General features: G+C 54.9%; 1 protein-coding gene across 8 annotated transcripts in view; it reads right to left on the reverse strand.

Annotated features, from left to right (window-relative positions):
* ARHGEF18 (Rho/Rac guanine nucleotide exchange factor 18) overlaps window positions 1-23,769 on the reverse strand; it is a 100,759-nt gene that overhangs the window by 64,222 nt on the left and 12,768 nt on the right. For 7 of the 8 annotated variants that reach the window (XM_073324411.1, XM_073324415.1, XM_073324414.1 and 4 more), the window contains exons 2-10: window positions 10,870-11,006; window positions 9,117-9,619; window positions 5,008-5,212; window positions 4,059-4,173; window positions 2,686-2,743; window positions 2,190-2,234; window positions 1,726-1,803; window positions 1,097-1,202; window positions 233-386 (exon numbers count right to left, since the gene is read on the reverse strand). In XM_073324411.1, coding sequence (XP_073180512.1) covers window positions 233-386; window positions 1,097-1,202; window positions 1,726-1,803; window positions 2,190-2,234; window positions 2,686-2,743; window positions 4,059-4,173; window positions 5,008-5,212; window positions 9,117-9,619; window positions 10,870-10,884 — 1,279 coding nt within the window. In that variant the 5' untranslated portion in view covers window positions 10,885-11,006. The remainder of the gene's footprint in view (window positions 1-232; window positions 387-1,096; window positions 1,203-1,725; window positions 1,804-2,189; window positions 2,235-2,685; window positions 2,744-4,058; window positions 4,174-5,007; window positions 5,213-9,116; window positions 9,620-10,869; window positions 11,007-23,769) is intronic. The other variant, XM_073324416.1, reaches the window with a different exon arrangement.

The following is a 23,769-nucleotide window of genomic DNA, read 5'->3' on the forward strand; positions in this document are numbered from 1 at the left end:
GGTACAGCCAGGCCAGGCAGGAATCGGCGGCACAGCCAAGCCAGGCCAGGCACAGAGGGAGGAGCAGTTACAGCCAGGCCAGGCAGGAATCAGGGGCACAGCCAGGCCAGGCACGGCAGATGGGGGAGCGGGTACAGCCAGGCCAGGCCGGAAGCACAACTAGGCCAAGCCAGGCCAGAAAGCGGGGGGGGGGGGGTAAGTACAGCCAGGCCATGTTATCAGCCATACTCACTCAGGCACTGCAGGCCATTTTTATTCGTCAGAGGTTTGGTGCACAGTGAACAGCTGGTGCAGCTGGAGAAAGTTCCTGGCGCCAGCTGGTGCCCATTGACCCTTTTCCACCTTTGGCTCTTTTCTCTCTCTTTCTGTTGGTCTTTGTTCTTACCCTAGAAGGGGGAAAGCAGTGTCATGGCACAGAGTAGCAGGAGTTCACTATGGGTGCACACACACACATAGAGCTGACCCCTCAGCAGAGACGTTGGGCCCATTAGCGCTAGTGCAATTATGTGGTTAGTACCCGGCCCGCATGTGTTCCCCAAGGACTGAGCCAGCCCCAGAGTCTCTGCAGCCCCACTAGGGTGGGTGCACATGTGACTGAGGGCAGGATGCAATCTGCGTGCAGCAAAACATCTGCACCACACCCTAGAATATAAACTCACACCGACTCCCTGCCCGGGGGTTGTTGCCTGGGGAGGGATGTGCCCCGGGCAGGGTCCATGCACTGGAAAGACGACAGCTTCTCCAGGGCAGTCCAGCAGCCAGCCCTGCCAGCCCTCTCCTCACCCTTTCCCCACACGGGAGGCCGTGCTGCCACCTGGAGGAAATGTCCTCCCTGATTGGAACTCCCCGCATATTGGGCAGCCCATGCTAGAGCAGCCAGGACAAGTCCTGAGCAAATCTGGCCCTGGGCGGGGCGTAGGGAGCAACGCTCGGAGCAGGTGATATTAGGGGCTGGGCTGCTGTCATGCTCACCATTGAGGAGACCAAGTCTGTCCCAAAGCAGCCCCACTAGACCCTGCCCTAGACCCTGGGGAGCTTACATCCTCTCTGGTGACAGTGCTGTGAGCCCCTTATGGGTTCCACTTTTCTCCCTCACCTTATCCTTCTGCCGGTACCCGGTGACGCGGTTCCGCAGGCAACTCAGCCGGCGCTTCACCTTGGTGCCTCTCTCAGTCTTGTCATTCTTCCCGTTGTCCTCAGCCCTGAAACAAGCCAGGAAACCAGTCTCATCCAAAGGGAAGGCAAGTGGGGGCGAGAAGTGCCATGGAAGCCCTGGGACAGGCATGTACCCCACTCACAATGCCCCCAGGAGAGACACCCAATGGAACTCACCCCAAGGGCCCCCCCGCAACATTGAGTTTCCCAAATCTCATGAGCATCAGGTTCTGTGCGAGTTGCCTCCCACATCTGCAGCCTTGTGGTGAAGGTGCTGAGCTCTCCAGGGACCTGGGTTCAAGTCCCAGCTTAGCCACTGACTTCCTGCATGTCCTTGGGAAAGTCACTTCCCCTCTGTGACGCAACACCTGTCTACAAGAGGAGGAGAGTAACCCTGCTGCCTATTTGGACAGTAAGCTCCTTGGGGCAGGGCTGCATCTGTGCAGCACTCAACACAATGGGGCCCTGATCCCGCCTGAGGCAGCTGGCTGGGATGCCTGGGTGGATGGAGAGCTGGGACACGGGAGCTAGGATGGGGACATGGGGCACCCGTGCCAACGGGTCACTTACTCAGACAGGAACTCAAACCAGGTGAGGTTCTGCTGGGATTCGCTGCTTCCCTCGGCTGTGCAGGCCCATTGCTCCGTCCTGAGCAGGGGAATGGGACAAGGCATCAGACTGGGAGGAAGAGTAAACTGCCCCAGAGCTTCTGAAGGGAGCGAGTTCTGCCTGTCCAGGGGGACCCCAGCAGGCTTTGCACACCCTGTGGGGGGAGGGGGGATTGGTGTGGGACAGTTCCCGTGTGGGTCCCTGGCAAGCCCTGCATGGGTGGCTCTGCTCCTAGGGTGGTGTTGGGGGCCGTGTACACTGTGGATGTCAGCTCCCAGGAAGGTCTTGGGGGGATCCTGGTGGGTCTTGTGCACCCTGGGGGGCTGTTGCATGGGAGCTGCCCCAGGGGGCACTGGCAGGTAGGACAGCCCATGAGACTAGCCAGCCCCTAGGTGACAGGTGCCTTCTCCCAGCCCCACACTCACCCGTGATACTGTTTCAACTCCTGCAGCACCTGCTGGACGATCAGCCTGCCAGGGAGGAGGAAAGGGGTTAGGAAGTCTCCCTACCGGCTGCTGCTTCAAACCCCCATGCAGCTCAGTCCAGGGCAAGATTCATGGCTGGGGTAGCAAGAGCCAGCAAAATGCTTCCCTCATACCCTGGTGACTGGAAGGAGCAGCTGACGAAGGGAGCGTGCCAGCTACGGAGACCTGCCTGCAGGGCCACTTTGTGCCTCACACAGCATGAAACACGAGCCCAATGCAGTCACTGGGAGTTTGGCTGACAATCTCAGTGAGCCCAGGGCATTTCCCAGAGCATCCCATGGGTCTGGGGCGCATCCCAGAGCAGGCACTCCCATGGCTCATGGCACTGCTGTTAATTGCTCTCTTACAGCTAGAGGCCGAATCCGGATCCCCAGCAACTCAGAAGAACGTAGAGAATCACTGACCCACCCCCTGCTCCAGGATCACTGATACCTACACATGGTCTGGGGCCACATGGTCCTTTTCAATCATCTCCAGCGCAGGCGGTTCAATACCTGGAACCCAGGGAAAACATGGTCAGTGGGGATGCCAGCTGCCTGGGCTGCCCCTTGGCAGAGCGCCACATTTCAAGCTAGGTACAATTAACCCTGGGCCTGCTGGGCTTCCACTCTCCCTTTAATGGGGAAGGAGGGTCGCTGTGGAATCTGCCTTGGTTTCCCAACCTGTCCCTTCTTTGCTCCGTTCTCTCTGCTGCCTCCTTCACATTCCCCTTGAAATCAGAGGCCAAGAGCTCAGCCCATCACGTATGTTCCAAGCTACTTGCACTCCTGCACCACTTCTCCAATACATCCTCTTTCTGCTCCCTCCCCAACTCTTCCCATCTGAGGGCCGGAGATACACGCACATTGCTTGATGGCAGCCTGGCGGGCTCATTAATGGAGGTTTCAGCAGCAGGCTCCCTGGGTGTGGAAAGAGCAGAGCTCCCATGAGCTGGGATGCTTTGGAGGTGGCAGGCCATGGTCAAACCCTGGTGTTCTCATGGGTTATTTGTGCTCTCCAACGAGTTTTGTCTCATCACCCTGCTCTGAAGCAAGGGGTTTCTGAATGACCAAGAGTAAAGGGGAAGGGGGTCTTTCTGAGCAGGGTTTGTGTGTCAGCAGCTTTACCCAGGGAACTTCACAAAGGGATCATAAACCACAACAGGATACCCAGCAATGATGGTCAGTTCTCTCTCTAGCCTGCCTCTGCTTTCCTAAAGCCTGTCCAATCCAGGAATGAGAATCTGCGATTCTGCTCTAAAGGCTGTGCCCTGCTTGGGTTTATCCCATGCCAGGCAGGCTCAGTACTTGCTGGATGCACATCACCAGCCATTCTGGAAGCTAGGTTACCAGGGGAAGCTGCACTGTGCCCCTGACAGGCGGGACTGAGGCTCATGTAGAGACTGTGTTGTTGGGATGCCGCTTTCTGTCCATAGGGCACTGTTTGTTGTTGTGTGCAACCAGGGATCCGACACCGCATCCAGCCATGGACACATTCTGTGGCATTGGAGACAGCTATGAGGTCAGGACTTGGATACCATGGTAACAAGGGCTATGGAAATTCCTTAGATCAGACTCAGGCTGCGTCTGCACTGCACCTGGGGCTGTAGTTTCTGGCTTGGGAAGACATAACCACACTAGCTTTGACTGAGCTAGAGTGCAACACGCAGTAGCCTAGCTGCAGTGAAACAGGCAGCAGCATGGGCTAGCTGCCCGAGTCCATACTCGGGGCTGCACAGATTTCGGGATTCTCCACAGGATCTCCTGCTAGTGCACGTTCTTAAGACTATGTCTGTACAATTAACCTATTTCATGCCAGGCATTTACTCACCTTTGGCAGCTGGGAGCGACACCTCCAGGCTGTGAGAGATTAGAGGAGAGGAAACCTTGTTGCAGGCAGAAGGGACATACTTTGACTTCAGTCTCTTCCCATTGCTGTCATATTCCTGGAAAAGAGAAGAATCATCAACGCCTCCTGCCCTTCATGCAGCAAGGGTGCTTCAGGGGCACACAGTTAGCACCAGGGTTCTGCTGATGACCCCATCCCACCGTCTTGGTGGAAGTCACAGCCAGATAGTTACCACACGGCATAAATCAGGGCCTCCCCTCAAAACCAATTACACTGGAAAAAAAAACCTTGGGAATAGGCTGACATCCTACCCCACCCTTTGGTATTTAACCAGAGTTACGATCACAGACATGCTGGAAAAGCCGTCTATTTACTAGGGTTTCTAGGGAGGGCTGAGGGTCTGGGCTTTAGGATGGTGTGGAAGAAGTATATGCTGCTGTGATATCTGCTGTCTATCAGCTAGGGTGCCTAGAACTTTTGTACAGGTGTCCTTTTTAGATATAGTGAATCGAAAGAAACAAAGGCATTGGGTAGAGCTGCTAATCAGGAGACCTGGGCTCTGTTCCTAACTGGCTTGGACTCTCGGTGACCTCTGCATCAGGTTCCCCATCTATAAGATGGGGGAGATGTCCCTCTTCTCTGGGGCTCTGATGGAGTCTGTGAGCCTCACTGCACAGAAGCCACCAAGTGACCCATGTTATTATTATGCAGGAACATGTGCCCGTGACTCGGGGCCCAGGGGCTGGAGCAGTTTGTCCCAGAACAGAGTGAGGACACAGTTGAGGATTCACAGGTGCCAAGGTCCCTGGGGGTAGTGCGGACAGGAACAGAGCCTGGAGAGAGGGGGCACAGGTTGAGCCTGCATGTCCCGCAGTCCAGCATCTCCCACTCCCCACAGCATGCCACGGGCACGGCTTTCAAGCCCACTCACTGTGTCCTCGTGATCAGGCACGATGGCGAAGTTCAGGTGCAGGGGCTCTATCTCCACTTTTATCAGAGCGCTGCCGCCGCCCCCCCAGGCCTCCACCCCAGCTGCGGGCAGCTCCAGGGACACACGGGGAGCCAGGCAGGGCAGGCTCCTTTCGAGCTCTTCTTGCTCCAGGTCACTGGCCATCTCGGAGGCATCCAAGCTTAGCCTAGTTCAGGAAACAGAAACCAACTCAGACCACAGGAAGGTAGCGAAGGCAGCAAGGGGGCCAACAGAGGACACTGGTCCATGCCCTCCCCTACAGCCACCTGTCAAAGGCCTCATCCCCAGGGACAGACAGGAAATCCAGGCCCAATTCTGCACCAGATACGTCTGTTCCACAAAGGCCGTTGGCCCTCAGTGAGGGCCCAAGCCAGTGATTTATGCTGTTAGTCTGAGGAAGGTGAGCAGAGGCCAGCCAAGGAAAGCCACCCCTGCGTCCCCATTCTAGGACAGCCAGCTGAGGACAAGAAAGGCCCATTACAGGCACGAACTACTTTGGACAGCAGCCTGGGGGTGACAGATAGGGAAATTTCCTGCCATAGCCTGGAAAAAATATATTTGTGAACGTATAAGGGATACAATTCCTTTGGGGTCCAAGGCCTCTAGCTGGCTGCCTGCAACCCCAGCCTGCTGCACCTGAGAGGAGAGCAGAAATGTAATTAGCTGATCTTTATAAGAGAGGGAGAGACTCCAGAAAGCTGAGGGCCAGGGGCTGTTCCCCTAACGGACTGCTGCTGGAGCCACTGCAGAAAGGAATTGCTCCAGAAACCAAATGGGCAGAATGGAGACTGTGGGAAGTCCTGAATTATTGAGGCTCTGAGGTCAGAGCCAGGAATTTTGGGTTGCTGAAGGTATTGGTGTGAGGGCCAGATATGGGGAAGGGACCACTCCGCCTGCACAGACTTTGAGGGAAGAATCCATGAGGTTTGATTTGTTTTGTTCAGAAGGGTTAAGATAAACAGCAAACCCAGCTGGAAACTGCTTCCCTGGGTTCTTTGAAGGGAGCTTGGACAGAATAACCCCAGGCAGCAAGCTGGCTCTCCAAGAGCAAAACCTGGCCTGGTAAGTAGGAGGAGTGTGCTATAAGATAGGCCCCAACCCTTCGCAGCACTGAATTAAGTTTAAGTTATCTGTGAAGTCCACTGTATTGAATGCTATGTTTATGGATTATTGGGGAATTGGAAGCAACTTCTCTAGGGGGAAATGTGGCCAAAGTAAACCCTGTCAAGTGTTGTGAGCTTCAAAGTTCTGTTCTAAACAACAGGCTAGACACGGAGGATCTTTTGGGACAAAGTGAAGTGGGTTTCCTAGGAAATTCCTCGGGATGAATGTAAATTCACACCACCCGACCCAGCTTTCTGAAGCTATGCCTTGAGGACAGAACCGCTGTCTGCTAATTACTACTCCAGAATCTGAAGAGCTAAAGCCCGAGCAGTAGAAAGGAGAGCGTGACCGATTCACGGTGGTTCCTTTTTTGAACTAAAGCTGTTATGAACTCGTAACCACACAAAACCCCTGGGGGTTTGAAGGACTGTCCACCGGCCAGAGCCCTTGCTGGCATTAGGGGTGATCTCTGGTGAGCTCATTAGCATGCATGCAGGCTCTTTTAATGTTTTTAATATGTTTTCTGTGTACTGTTTTCACCTTAGAACTAGACGTGCTTGCTTGGAAAGAGTCGAGTGGTAACAGAACCGTCGGCAGTTATGCTGCTTATTGCCTCTGTAGAGAAAGCAACGTGCAGACGCTAGGTTAGGCCATCTGATTGGCTGGGGCTATTGCGGCATAGGCAGGGAACCGTGCAGCCGGGACATACCCCAGTCAGGAGGGAGAGAAATGCGGGTCTCCGCCCAAGAGAGGTGAGGCCTGCGGAGCTGGGCCCCTAAAAGTGGGTGACCTTACTAGATCACTCTAGAATTTACAGATCAGTTTTTCTGATCATCAGCATGTCCATGACCTGCCCATACCCCCGCAGGGCAGACTGTACCAGCAAACACTGCTGACCCCTGCCCAGCCCCTGTGAGGTTTTGGGACAGACATGGGCAGCTGCCCAGCCAGCACGGCCTAACTCCATTTGCATGCTGTATGCCTGTTGGCTAAAACACCATCAAAATCACATTGGGCTTTCCCTTTGAAAAAGCCTGATTTTGCAGGCAGGGAGCCACTGCCATAAAACTGTCCTGTAAACCCTGCCACCACCTGCTTACAGTGGAGGCTGCTAAATAGGCAGGACAAAGAAATCCTCGTTCAGGGGGCCACAGGCCAGGATAACTCTCCCCTGTCCCCCAAGGCCCTGATGATTCCTAGCGTGCTATCAGGACGCCAGCCACGTAGCAGCGAAGTGATGAATAGAGACCAATGGAAAAATCTTATGGTACCTTGTGGGACCTAGGTGCTGATCATTGTCACTTGGCTCCTGCTAGCCAGACACAGGTCCCAGGAGAACCAGACACACTCCCCTTCTCTACACATCATAAATCACCCAGAAAGGGGACTGACCAAGGCTGTGGCTTGCTCCTGGCCACTCTCCACACTAGCTCACATGCTCCTGCCACAACGTAAGCTGTGAACGATACACAGTGGATGGAACAACAATAGGTCTTAGGACCGAAGCCTGCGCCTGATAAAGAACTGCCAAGATCTCAGCACAAGATAATTCCAGGGCACCTTATAAGGAGGAGGAGATAAAAATAGTCGTTGCTGGCTCACAGCTCCCTCCCTGCCGGCAGCCAGATCAATACGTTCATCCCAAGGACACACCAGTGCACAGAAATCCCACCCAGAGGCCTGCGTGTGACAGAGCACATGCGGAGGAGGCAGCTCCAGCCCTGGCTCAGCCTTACCCACAGAACACCCTCTCTCCAGCCACAGGAACCCAGAAGAGGATGTGGCTTGCCAGAGAGGGCAGGGTCAGAGCTGGGATCACATGGGCAAGCTCCCTCCAGGGGAGAGCAGCTGGTTTGGCAGAGCTGCCCACCCAACACCTTCTCCTGCTGGCACAGCCGGAGCTGAGGGGACAAGGATGGGCTGGTGCCATTCTCCGGAGCTCCTCCCTGGGGCAAAGGGATGCAGGCAGGGACCCCGCTCACCCCAGGAGGGGAGATCCTCTTTCCAGCTCCTGGGCCTGCTGGGAAGGGCCTTCTTGCTGCTGCTGCCCCTTGCCAAGCAGCTAATGGTGCAAAACCCTCTTCCGGCCCCCCACACCCAGGCCTCCTGCAAGAGTTTACATCCCACAGAGCACAGGGAGTGGGAGGCTTCCAGGCCTCCCTTGGCAGAGGCTGACTAGGGAGGGGGACCACCCAGCTGCAGAGAGATCTGGGCTGCCTGAGCATTCCAGCCAAAGCACTGCACAGGCCTTTGCTGCTCTGGGTGGGCTGCCAGCCAGCCCCTTGCAGGGGGAGGAGCAGAGATGTCAGCAGAGAGCAGACCCATTGTATGGGTGGCTCAGGGCAACCCGGGGTACTGGAGTTCTTTCCCTGAATGGTTACTGGGGCTGGGGTGTCCTGGGGGAGAACAGAGATGGCACAGTCACTGTCAAGCCAGCAGCTCCTCCCAGCCTGGTGCTGCCACCTCGGACTAGAGGGGAGCTTGGTCCCAGGGCCCAGTCGGGTGCCTGGAGCGAACAGCCATAAGCCAGCGCTCAGTTCTGGGGTGTTCCGGCTGGGGAAGGAAGCAGCATCTTGGGGCTGCCGGCTCCTTGAGACACTGGGCTTACAGCAGCTACACTGAAAAACCTGCAAGGAATGTGGGCCCCTGATAGTCAGGGGTCAGCTTCAGACCCTTGGGTGGTTCTTGGGCCGTATGTAGCCACAACATGTTTAACCAAGGGGAAGACCCAGACCTGCCCCCTTCCCCGTCTAGGGAAGCCCAGGAGAGGGACACCAGCCCCACCCCCAGCCTAGGGGAGTTTTTTGGTCACACAGCAAGCGCAGGTGCATCCCAGGCAGAGGAAGCAGCAGCCCCTTCTCACCCACGGGGCTCAAACCCTGATTTCAGGTGGCTGGAAAGCTGCTGTTTCACCACATCCTCTCCCCCTCCTTCCCCCCACAGGCCCCACACAAGCCTGGCCGTACCTGCGCCCGCTGTCTGTAGGTGACAAGGAGGTTTCCCAGCTGTGCCTCCATGAGGTGGACATGGATCTCATTAGCGTGGGGAAGGACTCCCCATCCTCATGCCGCTCCGGTCCTTTACCCTGCTCTGCCTGGCACCCCCCTGCAGGGGGGCTATCCGGGAGCCCTGCCGCACAGGAGCAAGCAGAGTCACTGTTCAGGAAATGGCAGCTGGCCTCCCTGTACTGCACTGAGCCGGAGATGGGATCGGGGCAGCCAATGCCCACAAGTGTTCGCTCCAAGCCTCCAGGCTTCTCTTCCGGTACAGGACAGCCTGGCGCCCCCTGGCCTGTCCGTTCGGGCAGCATTGCCATTGCTGGAATCACACAGGCCTCTGGCAGGTTCAGCAGCCCCAGGTCTCTGTAATACTCTGTGTCATGGAGAGCTAAGTCTATGGAGAGGAGATCCTCAGTACTGCTGTGCACGCTGCCCATCAGGGCATCCAGCTCCGGAGACGACGCATCTTCCTGCCAAGGGAGCAACAGTTTAATACCTTGGGAAGAGACCAGGCACAGCAGAGCATGGCTGGGGCAGACCATGCAGCCCGGGCCTCAGAAAGGGGCATGCTCCCACTCACACTAGCTTCCCTTTCACCTCTTGTGACAAGCCAGGAGACAGCTGGGCCCATCCAAAGGCAACTAATCCCTCCCTCCTGGGTTTTGGAATATTAACACTTAACATGTTGTCCCTGATACCTTGGAAACACACCCAGTCCACCTCACCTTCTCCTGTGGGGGAGATATCACTGTCGCCCTGTGACACACAGGGACTGGCAGGACACGGGGAAGAGGCACAAAGGGCTGGAGTTAGGCTTTCTGACAATTATGGCTTATCACCTGGCTGGCTTTGAGGACTGAGACGTGAGATTTTTGTGTTGCTGCCCGCACCAAGAGCAGGGCTCTGGTACCTTTCTGCACTTTGCCTCGGGACAGGCACTGCAGGCCCAGAGCAGGGCAGTCGCTGGTCTCAACTCTGGAGGGCGAAGAGCAGGGCACAAAGGGCTTCTCTGGTGGGTGAATTGTGCTGCCATCTTAGCATGGGAGTGCCTAATGCTTCTGCCCTGTGGCATGTGGCATTCCTGTGCCTGACTCCCACTAATGCCAAGGGAAGGGGAGTGCGTTATTTCCCCCTGCACAGGGGAAGTACATCTCCCAAGCCCTCCAGGCTCCCCAGTAGCCCTGCTCTCCAGTCTCACATCAGTGCAAATCCTCCAGGACATTCTTCCCTTCTCTGCAGGAGACCGAATCAAAAGCTTTCGCTGCTGCAAGGCCAGAGGGTGGGGGATACAAATGCTGGCTGGGGGCTGGGCTGTCTAACCTCTGACCCCTTTCACTTGGATCCAGACCCAAAGCCAAGGGCTTGAGCATCAGGTCTCTGCAAGTGAAGCCATTGGCTGAGCAGAGCAGCCTTGGTGCAGCAAAATCTCACTCACTTTCGCCAGAGAAACAACCATCCATCCACAGTACCCTGTGGAGAACAGCGAGACTGCCACCAGGGCAGAGGCAGTCCCAGGGACCTGATGCTTCCAGCGGGGACTGTGGATGGGAGCAGAGGACAGACAGGACACTGGACACTGTGCTAAAAGGGAGGGGGACTCCCAGTCCAGAGCCCTCCCCACAGGGCTGCCTACCTAGCCCCTGCATAGCTGGAGACTGCCCACTCAGCACTCTCACCCACAGGACAGTGCTTTGGCAGCAGAACTGTAGGCCACACTTGCCTTTTCCTCTGCCATGCTGGTGAAGAAGACTTCATCCTCAGCAACCAGGGATGGGGAGAAGGTGTCTGGGCTGCTGCAGTCTGACGTGGGGATGCCGCTGGCAGCGAACTCCCGCGAGCATGGCTTGCAGTCTGACCCTGCAAGAGAGAGAGACGGTCACGGTCGCTCAACAAGAAGGAAACGGGAACAGCCACAAGGGCAGCGGTGGGTCAGATGCACCCACGCAGAGCGAGTGCAGAACAGGGCAGCCCCAGTGTCCGACACATGGCGCGCAGCCCCCTGGGCTCCTACGTGGTGGCCGTGCCAGGGGCCATTGTGACCTCAGCAGCCATCAGCCCGGAGCCAGCTAGAGAATGGCATGCCATGGCCACCTCGCTGCAGGTGCACTGGAGATGCTGCAGTCTGCCCCACTGAGGCCCTCGGGCTGCTAACGAGATGCCAGCGCAGCTGGGCAGAGGTTAAGCTGCTGGTGGCAGAAGGCAGACACTGGTCCTGCGTTCCCCATGGAGGGCTGTAGGGCACTAGATACAGACAGCAAAGCCCTAGAAAGGAGACAGCACAGTAAGTGCCAGAACTTGCCCAAGCCAGGGTCAGCTGGGCGCCCTCCTTAGCCCTTTGCACAGAGACCAGGGGAGCTAAGGAGGAAGCCCCAGCGAGATGAGTCAGCCACTGGCTAAAGAAGGCCCAGGCACTGCAAGCTGAATGCTGACCCCTGTCTCAGGCCAGGCCCAGCCCTTCCCCCCAGGCTGCTCATTTGGACGTGTCCTTTCAAAGAGGGTTTACCCCCGAGAAGCACTGCCCCAGCCTGGACCCAGACCCAGGCCAGCTCCCGCCCCAGCGTATGACCTCCCTGTCCGCCAGCCACATTATGCCATGCGGGATTCACTGTTTCCTCACCAAGGACGTCAGAGAGGAGTTGGGCCTGCCCTGTGCACTGGCCCAGCACCAAGTCACACCCAAGCAGCAGCCAAAGAGAGCACCTCCACGGAGGAATGAATTTTAAACAATAACCTGAGCACATGGGCCATTAATTGAGCCAGATGGTGATCAACTTGGGGCCTTGGTGGCCAGGAGATCTGGCCGTGACAGAGGGAGGGGATGAGCAGAGTCTCCACGGCCCCTACAACAAACAGCCCAGGTGCCTGCATCCTGGTGCAGCAGGAGCAGGGCATCTCTGTGGGGCACACGGGGCCTGCACATCCCCCAAGGCCTGGCGTCCCTGCCCCAGGGAGGGTGCAGCAGGGAGAGCCCAGGGCACACGGGGCCTGCCTGGAGAAGACAGAACGTATATCTGCTAAATTCAGTATAAAATCAAATGGCACGAGACAAGGAATCTGTAACCAGACGCCTCTGAGCGTGATCAGGCCCTGACTGAGCCAGGGGAGCCACCAGCCATCTAGCTGGGCACTACGTTCCTCCCTGGCACAAGGCACTTGTGATGAACTTGGCCCCTTCTCTCCAATGCTGACTATGTCCCCATCACCTGCCCTAGGACAGACAGCAAGCGTGACACCCTGACAGCAGAGACGGCGATGGGCTGTGGGGAGGCCTGCACTGAGAAAGCCAAATGTCAAACTTAATTATCATACACATTGTAAGGAGAGTGATCACTTTAGATAAGCTATTACCAGCAGGAGAGTGGGGTGGGAGGAGGTATTGTTTCATGGTCTCTGTGTGTATATAATGTCTGCTGCAGTTTCCACAGTATGCATCCGATGAAGTGAGCTGTAGCTCACGAAAGCTTAGGCTCAAATAAATTGGTTAGTCTCTAAGGTGCCACAAGTCCTCCTTTTCTTTTTGCGAATACAGACTAACACGGCTGTTACTCTGAAACCTGTCATTGCTGGGGCTGTAAATGCAGTATTTCTGCCCCAGAATGTGCCTGTTCCCTGCTCCCTCGGTTGGCCCAAATGGGGAGCTCGAGCCCTTCCACTCGCAAACTGAAATTCCCCTTCGCCGCCAACGGGTGATAAATATTATGCAGAATGTCTCCTGTCCCCCCAGACCTCCTTAGGCAGGGCCCCTCCATAGGGCAGCGCAGCGGGATTGGCTGCAGTTCTGCTGCATGGAAATGTCTCCTTCGCTCGTGATCCCCAGGGAACAGGGGAGTGCTTGTGATGGGCTGTAACTCTCCACAACGTGCCTCACAAGCACAGAACGTCTCCACTGGCCCCAACCCAGTGATACGTAAGTGAATGCGGCTCCTGAATGAAAGCTGAGAGCGGGGGGGCGGGCTGAGAGATTCAGGGCAGCCCTAGGGCTATGGGAAGCTTTCTTGTGGGACCTCCATGGCTCTCAGGAGGGGAGCCCCAAATTTCAGCTCTCGGGGAGGAAGCAGGGCTACTCCTCTGACCAGAGCTACACAGACCTTCAGGGATTGAAAATCTAAATCATGAGCCAAGCAGGGCCCCCAGGCAGGTCTTGTCCTGCGAGCAGCTGAAATGCCACACTCCTTAACTCCCCCTCCACTGCACCTTGGCAGGGCAGCGCCTACAACCATCATGGGAACCAGCCGCCTTCACGTCCCCTCCTTGCTGGCTCGGGTCTGGGTTCACTGATCTTCTGCCCCACTTGTTCTCTTTCCAGGGTCCGGCAGGCTTCCCCATCCCCAGCGTCCCCCTGGTGGCAGCGGCACCAGCTCACCGGGCACAGCAGCACGTGCCTGAGCAGAGGCTAGGGCAGGCAGCCAGCTCACGCTCCGCCAGCCCGCTCTTCCCAGGATTGCTACAGCAGGCGACTTACTGTCGCCATATTGTGAGGCCTCAGGCCTCTGTCTGCAGCCACAGTAAGACAGCAGCAGCCAGTAGCTAAGCAGCAGAAAGTCACATCCTCACATTCCATCTAAATTACGGTACATTAAAACAAGGTCATAGCAGGCTGTTAAGAAGGAGGCTCCTGACCTAAGAGCACCCACCATCACCAGAGAACGAAACAGATCTTAAGATGGTTAAAGAAAACTTAGTTTGATAGCGTCTGTCTGGCAAGAAATCACTTATCAATAGTTGTGCTTGTAAAATCCTCATTTCTTTATTGTTTTATCTTTATGGTCCCCACTTTTCTATTGTTTGTCTGTGTGATCTCTGTCTGGTTCTTTGATTGTTTCCATGGGTGGCGGATAGCATAGGCAAGGGGAGGCTTTGTCTCCCCAAACAGCCTGCTGTGGCCCCACCCCCAGGCCAGCATGCCTCCTGCAGCAACTGGGGCCACCAGGCAGCTGCTGCTGGGCCGTGCTGCCTGCCTGGCACTGGCCACCCAAGCATCGGGACTGGGGAGCTCCTGGAGTCCTGGGGCTGGGGGCACGGTGACCATGCTGCCCGGCCACCTGAGCACTGGGGCTGTGGCGTACTGGGGCTGGGGCCCCGCCCCCCCACCTGTCTGTCCATCCGTCCGTCACTGGGGCGGGGGGGGCTGCGGGGGGGGTGCTTTGGGCTCCTGCAGGGGAGAGAGAAGTTGGTAGGGGCAGAGCCTTGGGCACAAGGGGAAGGACCGGGGGTTAGCCTCCTCGGGCAGCCGGGTCACCGGCCACCCGTGATTGTTTCTGTCTGTTACATAATTAATTTTGCTAGGTGTAAATTAATTAAGGTGGTGGATGATTAGGTTAGAGAATTTTGTTATAGTATGTTAGGATTGGTTAGTAAAAATTTAGTAAAATGATTGGTTAAGGTACATCTAAGCCGGACTCAAGTTTTACTATATAAATTGGGGTCCGAAAGGAAGTTCTTTGGGAACCAACTCCAGGACAAAGCCCCAAGAACAAAGCTGCCAGACCTCAACACTCTGCCAATGACACAGTGCAGAAGCTGGAGTCCCCAGATGACCTGATCCTGACTGGCCATCAAGAAAAGTTCATCTGTCTTATTGGGAGTGGGAGTGGTGAACATTGTATGTTTAGTGTGTGCATTCTGTTTTGGTGATTGTTAATAAATAGAGGTTAAGTAGGAGATTACTGTATAAGGCTCTTTCACTGATAAAAGACCCCGTAAACCTGCAAAAGATTAAGCCCTGAGTCCACAGGGAATGGATGGGTGCTCTGAGTCCACACGGAATGGGTGTGTGCTCTGAGTCCGGAAGCAGTAGAGCCTAGAGCCCACGGAGGGGTAAATTAGTGCCTTTCTCCTGGAGCCCTAAGAACTGGGAAAGGGTTGGGGTGCCCAAATTAACCAGGTTACGCCTTGAGCACTAGGTAGAGGTGGGATGCCCTAGAGCGTGCACGTGACAGAGAATTTTGTGCGGGTAACATCACACGCTACAGCAGGCAATTTCCATGGCATGTGACCTGCACTGTTCTCCCAGCCCTCCGTGAGCCCACAGGCCCCTGCACCTGTCAGCCGGGAGGAATCCCATACAGGCATTCCAGTGGCCTTCTCCACAGAACAGATTCCCAGAGACTCCAAAGTGACACTGAAGAAAAGGGGCTCAGAGCCCAGATCAGCTACACCCAGAGACAACTCTGTACATCAAGGAGAACATGGCTTCCACCAAGGAATGCCCTTGGGCGCTCCCCCATCTCCTCTCCTCGCTGGCCAGGGTTCTTCAGCATTCCGACCAAATGAGGTTCTGTTCTCCATAAATACACAGCTTCACCATGTATGTAACCTGCTTTCACCTGGATAGTCCTGGACTGTCCCAGAGAAAGATGGGCTTGTTCAGCACCCACAGATTTCACCCCCACCCCGATGGGTTCCACAGAGCAGTGCCAAAGGCACTCAGAACAACAGGGTGCAAGCTGTTTTCTACCAGCCTGGTCACTTGCATCTGCATCCTTGGCTGGGGAAGGATTTCTCCTGGCTCCTGGCATGAAAGCCTATTATCAGTGTCCGCAGCCCCACACATGAATACTGCAGGAATGAAAAGCTGTTTCACAATAAGTCCCAACAGTGAAAGATTCACTGTCCTTGAAAAGAGGAAATTAGCATTCTCAGCTAAAGCACATAAAGAGTAGTCATGGACAATGCCCTGTTCCAGAGCTGGATTGCAGATAGTTGTCACAAGCTTTGAGGCACTTCTCAGGGGCTTATAGTCCTATGAGTTTGCTCGAGGGCCCACAGACAGCTGCCCTCCGTGGGAATTTAAGATTTAAACACGTCCAACAATTTTACTTTCATCCTTTATTCTTAAAGGCTACAGCCCAGGAGACTTTGTAGGTGTGAGACTAGAGCCATACGCTGGGGTTCTAATGACAGCCCTGAGCAGCATGGAAGGATTTCATACTCTGGTATCAGAACGCTCCTACGTCCGTGTCCTCTGCACTGTAGTGTGTTTGTGTGTGAGAGAAAAGCGTGTGTATGCACACAACCTGATAGCTCATTGAGAAATAAAACAAAGGCTTGACATGGTTCGTGGTACAATGCATCATCCAGCTGACTACAGCACATTCCTATGTAGCGAGCCACACAGAAAATGTTAACCATGATCTCTAAACCATGGCATGACTCATGAAGAATTCAGATGCCATCTCTAAGGAATACACTGGACACAAGCCAGGCCACCAGACCAAGCATTGTGGTAGATAATTTAAGGTACAGTCTCTTGCTTTGTTCTCTGCAAGAGGCCGAACGCTCCAGCTGACCCAACTGGGCAAACCAACTCTGCAAGGAATACCACAACACACTTCAAAATCTAAATCAAACAAAGTATTCTGTAGATCTCTATTTCTGACCCCGTATCTGACACCAGGAAACCTGAACTAACTATTGTAAACTTGTTTAAATTCACTGTCTGCAATGACAACACTACGCATTTCATGCACATGGTTCATTTTTTAGACTAGGCTGGCTTGATGCTCTTCTACACACGCAGGACTGTCCAGCATTGAACTGGGTGATGAGTATACAACCAGCCTCAAGATGGGTAAGCCCTACAGAACTGTCCTAGAGTAAGCATACAACCTCCCTCTGCATGCCAATGCATTACATGGAACTTGGCATGCAATGATGTAGCTATTTGATGGCTGTTAACCTTTCCTTCCTGAATCTTAAGAATTCAGTGTTCCTTCCAGAGACTTCAAATTATAATTGCTACCAATCAGCAAGTGTCTGGCAATATGCATTTTTAATTTTATTTTTTTCCCATATGTATTGATTGATTCATATGAGAGAAAAAATCCTAAAAGATTACACTGAAATCCCACATAACAGACTTTTGAACTGAATCTATTACTTATGGGCTATCAGCATAAACACCCCCATTAAAATGTTCCAGGATTTCTAAAACCTTTTGTTTGCTCTGTCACAGGGCTGTGCTGGACTATTTAGTAGGTAGCAGGAGGAGCGGAGGTGACATCTCACACTTCGTCATGTCACAAATCTAAATCAAGCTGGCTGGCTACAGCACAGACATTGGGCTGCGATTAAATAGGCAGGTAGTTGGATGCCCCATGTGACAAAAGCCATTGAGAGACTCCTGACAGACAGGGTTAGACACGGAAGTAGACCCTCACATGGACCTGGATTGCATTCGCCCTTTTGGCCACAGCATCGCATTGGGAGCTCATCTTTGGGTGATTATCCGCCCCAAGTCTTTTTCACAGTGACTGGCCTCTGTGCCAGATACGCCACTTGCAGGAGGGACTGCTAAGCTGCCAGTGCCCAAGGGGATGGAAGCAAGTTCTGTTTTCATAATGAGAGCTGCCTAGAACAAGGGAAGAAAAACGAAGCCTCTTGTTTGTGCCTCCTTTGAAACAGGGGACCTTCTCTGAAAGTGAATGGGCAGGGCCCCACAGGTAGCCAGCTGCAGGGACCAGGCAGTCACTGCAGACTGACACGTGTTTTGCTTCCACACCGATGTGGGTGATACCTCCGAGTCACATGGGTCGAAGTTAAACCAATGAAGTGTTTTCCTCTAACAGCAGGAGTCACGTCCTGCCTGCCGGAGCCACTCCAGAAAGAGGCCCATCGCTCCTGTACAAGGCGGCCTTCAATCTTCAGTGCTGAAGTGGAACCCTGGAATGGAACCAGCACCCTTGGAATCCTGGAAAACATTCAGCTTGTTCTTCTCGTGCCATCCCGGGGCTGGGGATCTGGACAGAGACACAGACTGCAGCCAACGTAACTTCTCCACCCCACAGCACAACATAGATCCTCTCTGGGCATTGCAGACACCCTGTTCAACACTCAATAAATCAGTCCTGCAGACCAACCCCCATAAACTTCATAACACAGCCCCGCACAGCAAGGCATCATTACTCAGCAGCATATAGAGCGCAGAGCTATAGGGCTGGGAGACCATTTTAGGCAATGTGTGCACAGCCAGACATGACAAATTAAACCCCATGCTACCTTTGCAGTGACTCCTTTCTAGCTAGTACCATGGAGAGGGACGAGGTGAAGGGGTAGCCAAGTAGCAAAGCCATCCGCACACTCCCCAGCAAACCCTCCCAGGAGCCAAAGACTAAGGAAACAAGAGGAGCCTTGTCTGATGCCCTGAAGGTCAGACTGGCTTCATCCAACTGCCAGGAGAAGCAAATGCCCTGAGCCAGTGCAGACTGTGGACCACGGGTGTCATGTCACATCAACCATGTTCATCTAATCCAGCGGTTCACAACCTGGGCGCCACAGCCCCCTGGGGGTCCGTGAGCAGGTTTCAGGGGGTCTGCCAAGCAGGGCCAGCGTTAGACTGGCTGGGGCCCAGGGCAGAAATCCCAAGCCAGAGCCTCACCATGGCGGGGCTGAAAACCAGTAGTTGTAGCATAGGTGGGCCATGGAGTCTTTATAGCATGTTGGGGGGGTGCGGGGGGCTCAGCAAGAAAAAGGGTGAGAACCCCAATCTAATCCATGTAACACAAGCAGCCCCGAGAGTCCCTCCCAGGACAGTTTCCTACTAAGCCAGCACCGCTATCAGCCACACCCAATTGGTCGCTATGCGTAACAGATTGGCACGCGGTCAGGCGCACCACATTCGCAAACCAGCCTCTGAAATTGCATTCCCACATTTTGGCTGGGCAGACTGGTGTGCACACAAGAACCAGCTGGGCGAGACCAATCCACACTTGCGCAGAGCAGCCACTCAGCAACTGCTGAGGAGATCCGTCGTCCTTTGCTGAGCGGGAGGGGTTTCCTGGCCCCAAGGAAGCCCCCAAGTAGCCTGGCAGGAACCCAGAGGCAGGATTCCCCTCCTACACCTTCCTGACTCCAACAGCACAAGTGAGAGCAGGACAGGCCCAGGTGGGACTGAGTGACCCTGGAGCAACAGTGCGGGGCAGGACTAAGACAGGTGCCTGCCAAGCACAGGAGTGGCCTGCGTGGCAAGGGGCATCCACAGTGCCACTCTGGGAGAGTTGGACAAGTCCATGGCCCTGCACGGGGCAGGAGGCGCCGCATTAGGCTCCCCGCACTCAACAGCACTCTGAGTAGGAACCTGCAGCCTCTGGGCTCAGCGCAGTCGCCAGCCCTGTGCCATGTCTATACTGCGGGCCCTCTCATGGTACCGCTACCAGGCTGAAGCTGTGCTCCTGTCGTGTCAATGCGACAGAGGGTTTTCCTCTCTGAGGCAGAAGAATCTTTCCATCAACCTGGCTGTGTTGTCAGGGGGGCTTAGGTCACAAAACGTGTCCCCTCCCTGAGAGCCGTAGCTCGGGCCATCTAATTTTGAAGCATAGACCAGGCCTTGGGCTCTGTGTGTTTTGCTCCTTTGTAAAAGATGCAGGCTCCTCGGGGCAGGCAGGCCCAAAGCGGCAACAGCTGGAGGGGTGGGGAATCGGATAGACACCTCCGGCACTCAGCAGCAGCTCGCACCTTTGCTCAGCCCGAGGCTGGAGATGAGATGACAGAGTGACGCTCTCAAGAGCATTCACTGTTTGCTTAAGGAAACATTAAGCAGATTAGGACTGTGGTTGCTTAATGCGCCTCTGGCTGGGAACCATAAAAGGGTACTGCTGCAGCGAGCGAGCGCCTGGCCGTGGAATCCCCAGAGCGAGTTTGTGGGGAAATGGTCTCTGAGTTCCCTAGGACTGGAAAGGGCCCCACCAGCAGCCTGGGAGCCTGGTTTGATTTAAGGCTCAGCCACAGCCTGGCTTCATGGCTGGCACCCGGTACCATAGCGTAGCTCCTGCACAGATAGAAGGGAAGGAACATGCAGCACGACAGGACAGTTTGGGACCTGTGTAAATGCACAGCAGGTAGGAGAGGACAGGCCTGTGACCTGGGTGAATCTGCCCCCAGGTCCCAAAGGACAGGACAACACTGGAGCCTCTTCCACTCTGTACCACTGGCTCAGGCTATCTCCCTGCGCCCCTCAGCCCCTAGGGCTGGCCGAGGCCAGGAGTGTCCCGTCTCCGGGGGCACGCAGAAAGGCACGCAGGCCTGTAGCCCCTCTCTGGATCTGATGATATCGAGACAGGCTGAGCAGGTTCCACGCCATTAAAGCAGAGTCTGGGTGTAAGTACCAGGAAAACCCCACCACAAGGGGTTAAATCCCCACCACCACGAAGGATTAAAGCCCAGTCAGTGCAGCTCTTGCTGCTGCCTCTGACAAACCAGTCCCTGGTTCTTTGCAGCCTGGACTACCAGGTGAATCCAATGTGAACGCTGCACTTGCCTAGTGGTTAGAGCAAGACAGACTGTCAGGGTGTATCCCCAGCTCTGCCACTGACTCACTATATGACCTTGGGCAAGACATTTCCCCCTAGCTGGGCCTCAGTTTCCCCCCACTCAACAGCGTGCAGGGTTTTGTGAGGCTCAGTGAATGAGTGAGGGAACCGTCTGGGGAGGAAACATGCTGGAGAAAAATCAAGAGCGCACATTCCATATGCGCAGCTCAGGGTCTCCACATCTCAGGCATTCTCCCCACTTTCTTTTTTCTAAAAGGCAACACCAGACACTGTGAAGAAAGGCAGAGCTACCACACCATGTAATCTTTCCACGAGGCAGGAATGGCTGGGCCCCTGGACTCCTGGACACTTATAACACTTATAACAGCAGCAAGTTTAAGGGAGAAAAAGAACGATCAAGAAGCCACCTTCTGGCCCCAAAGCCAACCCTTTACAGGCTGGCTCTCCGGATTATTAGCGCTACAGACTAAGATAGCTGTAGAGTGCGCAATAAACCTGCCGCGCCGGGGGCTCTGAATGAGTGTGACCCCTTGGTGCGTGTGTCAATGCCATGCGTGAGCAGCCCTTCGCTGTGGCAGAGAGCAGCTCATGAGGGCTGGGCCGGGGGAGTGGAGACAAGCTGTCTGACTCTAACAGTAACTTGCAGCCATACACTGGGGAGTCTCCAGCCGTTCCTCCAAGCTGTGCCCAGGCCTCGCTGTTGGGCTCAGGCAGGGCCAGCTGACTGCTAAGGAAACAAACGCACACACACGTTAGGGAGACAGGCAGCAGGAGGTCCCGGTTGGGTTCCCTCTGGTCCCTCCTGGGCGCCAGGGCAACATGGTTCCTGGCTGTATATTTGCTAGGTCTTTGTCCAGTTTAGTTTAAATTCTTCCAAGCATTGGAATTCCCCCCAGAGATGATTACCCAGCAGGATCCATCTGAGCGAGCTCCAGCCTCCGTTTCCCCATCACGGAGGGGTGTAGCCCCACATAGCACCCTCGGGACCTCCCCCTCCCCGTAGGAATCACTCTTCACGCAGTGGGCCCAGGGCCAAGTGACATATGCTCAGCTTCTTCCTCTTTCCCCTAAATCAGCCTGCTGGGTGCTGTACTCTAGCTTCCTTCAGCAAACACCCCCATGTCGTCATGGGTTCCAGACCCTTTCTGACCGCGCTGGGTCAGGATTTCCGTCAGCAACTGCTACTGTTGAACCAGTTTGTTTTCCAGGCACGGTGCTCGCTCCATTCGTGCTGCTGAACCAAACACCCGCTGTCCATTTTCTGAGGCTGGTAGCTGCTTCACCTACCCTACTCTGCTCCAGGCTCGAGAGACCCAGAAGACAACCCAGTGCCCTTTCCTCCTCTCACTCCTTGACACAAATCCCCTGCTCCCTCCCCACAGGCCAGCCGCCAACCACGTGGGGGCAGCCGCTGGGCAGGGGGCAGAGAGGAGCAAAGTGCTGGCTTTGTTCTTTAAACCAGCTCCACTTCGACTACGAACTTGCCAGGGTCCTGCTGAGAAAGGCTCCCAGAGAATCTCACGGGGGTATTCAGCGCCAGGGCACAGGAGATGTGCTTGGGAGAGGCTGTGTATGTAACCCTGGCTCCCGAGTTCCCCAGTAGCTAGGGTCTGACACCGATGCGGTTAACAGGCGGTCCCCACGAGATGAGCGCTTAGAGCCCACACCACATGGCTCATGAAGGATTTGTGTGCAGGGACTTCTCTCATTCACCAGCTGGCGCGCGCACGAGTCCTTTGTGACACGCCAGAGACGGCGGCACGTCGGTGGTGGATGGTGTGAGCCCAGTACCGTTTGTGTCTGTCACACTGATAAAGCACCTTGAAAGGTCCCAGATAACTTGCGGGGAGGGAAGTGGGGGATTCAGATGCATTTTGAGCGTCCGGTTCCTCTGCTGTTGGCCCAGAAAAAGGGCATCTCCAGCCGCAGCACAGACCTGCAGGGCAGAGCTGAGCTACAGCTGAACATCCTGTGCACATGCCACAAATGGACAATCTGTTCGAGGCAGTGCTGTGTTGTGTGCAGAACCTACAGTGCTGCAGGAGGGAGGCTGGTGTGAGACAGACATTCTCCAACCCAATGCATAGGGGCCACTTAGTACCATGACATTGCTACAAGGGAGATTTGCTTCATTTGGAAATTAGCAAAATTCAGCTCTCATCAGCTGCCTCAAATCTCCCTGCGCCCCAGCCAGCTGCCAGAGCACATCCAGGTTTGGAAAGGGTTAGCCTGAATCAGCCTTTTGCGAGCCTAGTCCCGTGTCAATTTCTGCTTCCTGCCCAGAATGAATTTCCATGTGTCCCTCAGTTTGAGTCTCAGATCCACCCTGTATCCAAGGCTCATCCACTCAGGAGAGGGGAGTGCTGGGGGAAAAGGCAGGCAGGTATGTGGGGAGAATGGAGCCAGGTGAAAAGGAGGGGGAGGAGCAGGCTGAGAGCTCTGACATCGCAGGTAAAAATACCTGGAAGCATCAGAGCAGCATGGCAGTTGCACACTGTAAATATTCACTGGGGAAATGATGTCTGCATGCGATAAGTCAAGCCCCAAGTGACTGCGAAATTCATGCTCCTCAGGCCTCTGGCTCTAGCTCAGCCAATAGCAACACAACGTTTTCAGAGAAAGTTATGCAGTGTTTGGGGGCTGAGGACCCCAATACCAGAATCGGTCTCCTCCGTCACCACTCACTAACACTGCTGGTCTTTGATTAACAAAGGGCCTTACTCAGTTCTGTGTGGCGCGCCATGTTCCCCAAATCACAGGCTGCTCCTGTCAAGTGTTGAGGCTTTGTTAGCCCACAAGTTCCAGGGGGTCTCCTTGAAAGCACAAGATTCAGCCCCTTTGCACACATGGCTCTGGGAGCTGAGCTCTCAGCAGGACATAACCTGCAGCGCTGCCAGAAGTTCACCTGGAGACAGCTGCCTCTATAAACTTTAGGTTCTCCAGTCCTCTGGGAGCAATGAATCAAGTTCATTATCAAACCAGAAGACTGATATTTAACCAATTACCCAGCTGCTAAAAGCACTTAAGGTGCCCTGAAGAGAAGATTAAAGGGAAGGAAAAGCATGAACAAATACTTATGCAGCATCCCCTCCGGCAAGAAAAGTCTCGTTTCTAAACAAACATAAGCCTCTCTGCCAAAGCAAGTCAAACTCCGCTAGCTCCCAGCTTGCTCTGGGTCTGGGTGTCTGCACTGCTCTGCAGCAGTTACCCAGGACCACAGAGCAGGGCTCCAACAGGCATCCAGGGCCCACGAGTGGGATGTTACCTCGCTTAAAGGACCATCTCTTCATCCAGCGCTTTGAGAACGATGGCCAGGAGTGGTTTAGCAGCGAGTCTGCCATCGGGGAGCCTTC

Source organism: Lepidochelys kempii, chromosome 25 (assembly GCF_965140265.1).
Source record: "Lepidochelys kempii isolate rLepKem1 chromosome 25, rLepKem1.hap2, whole genome shotgun sequence".
Classification (NCBI taxonomy): Eukaryota; Metazoa; Chordata; order Testudines; family Cheloniidae; genus Lepidochelys; species Lepidochelys kempii.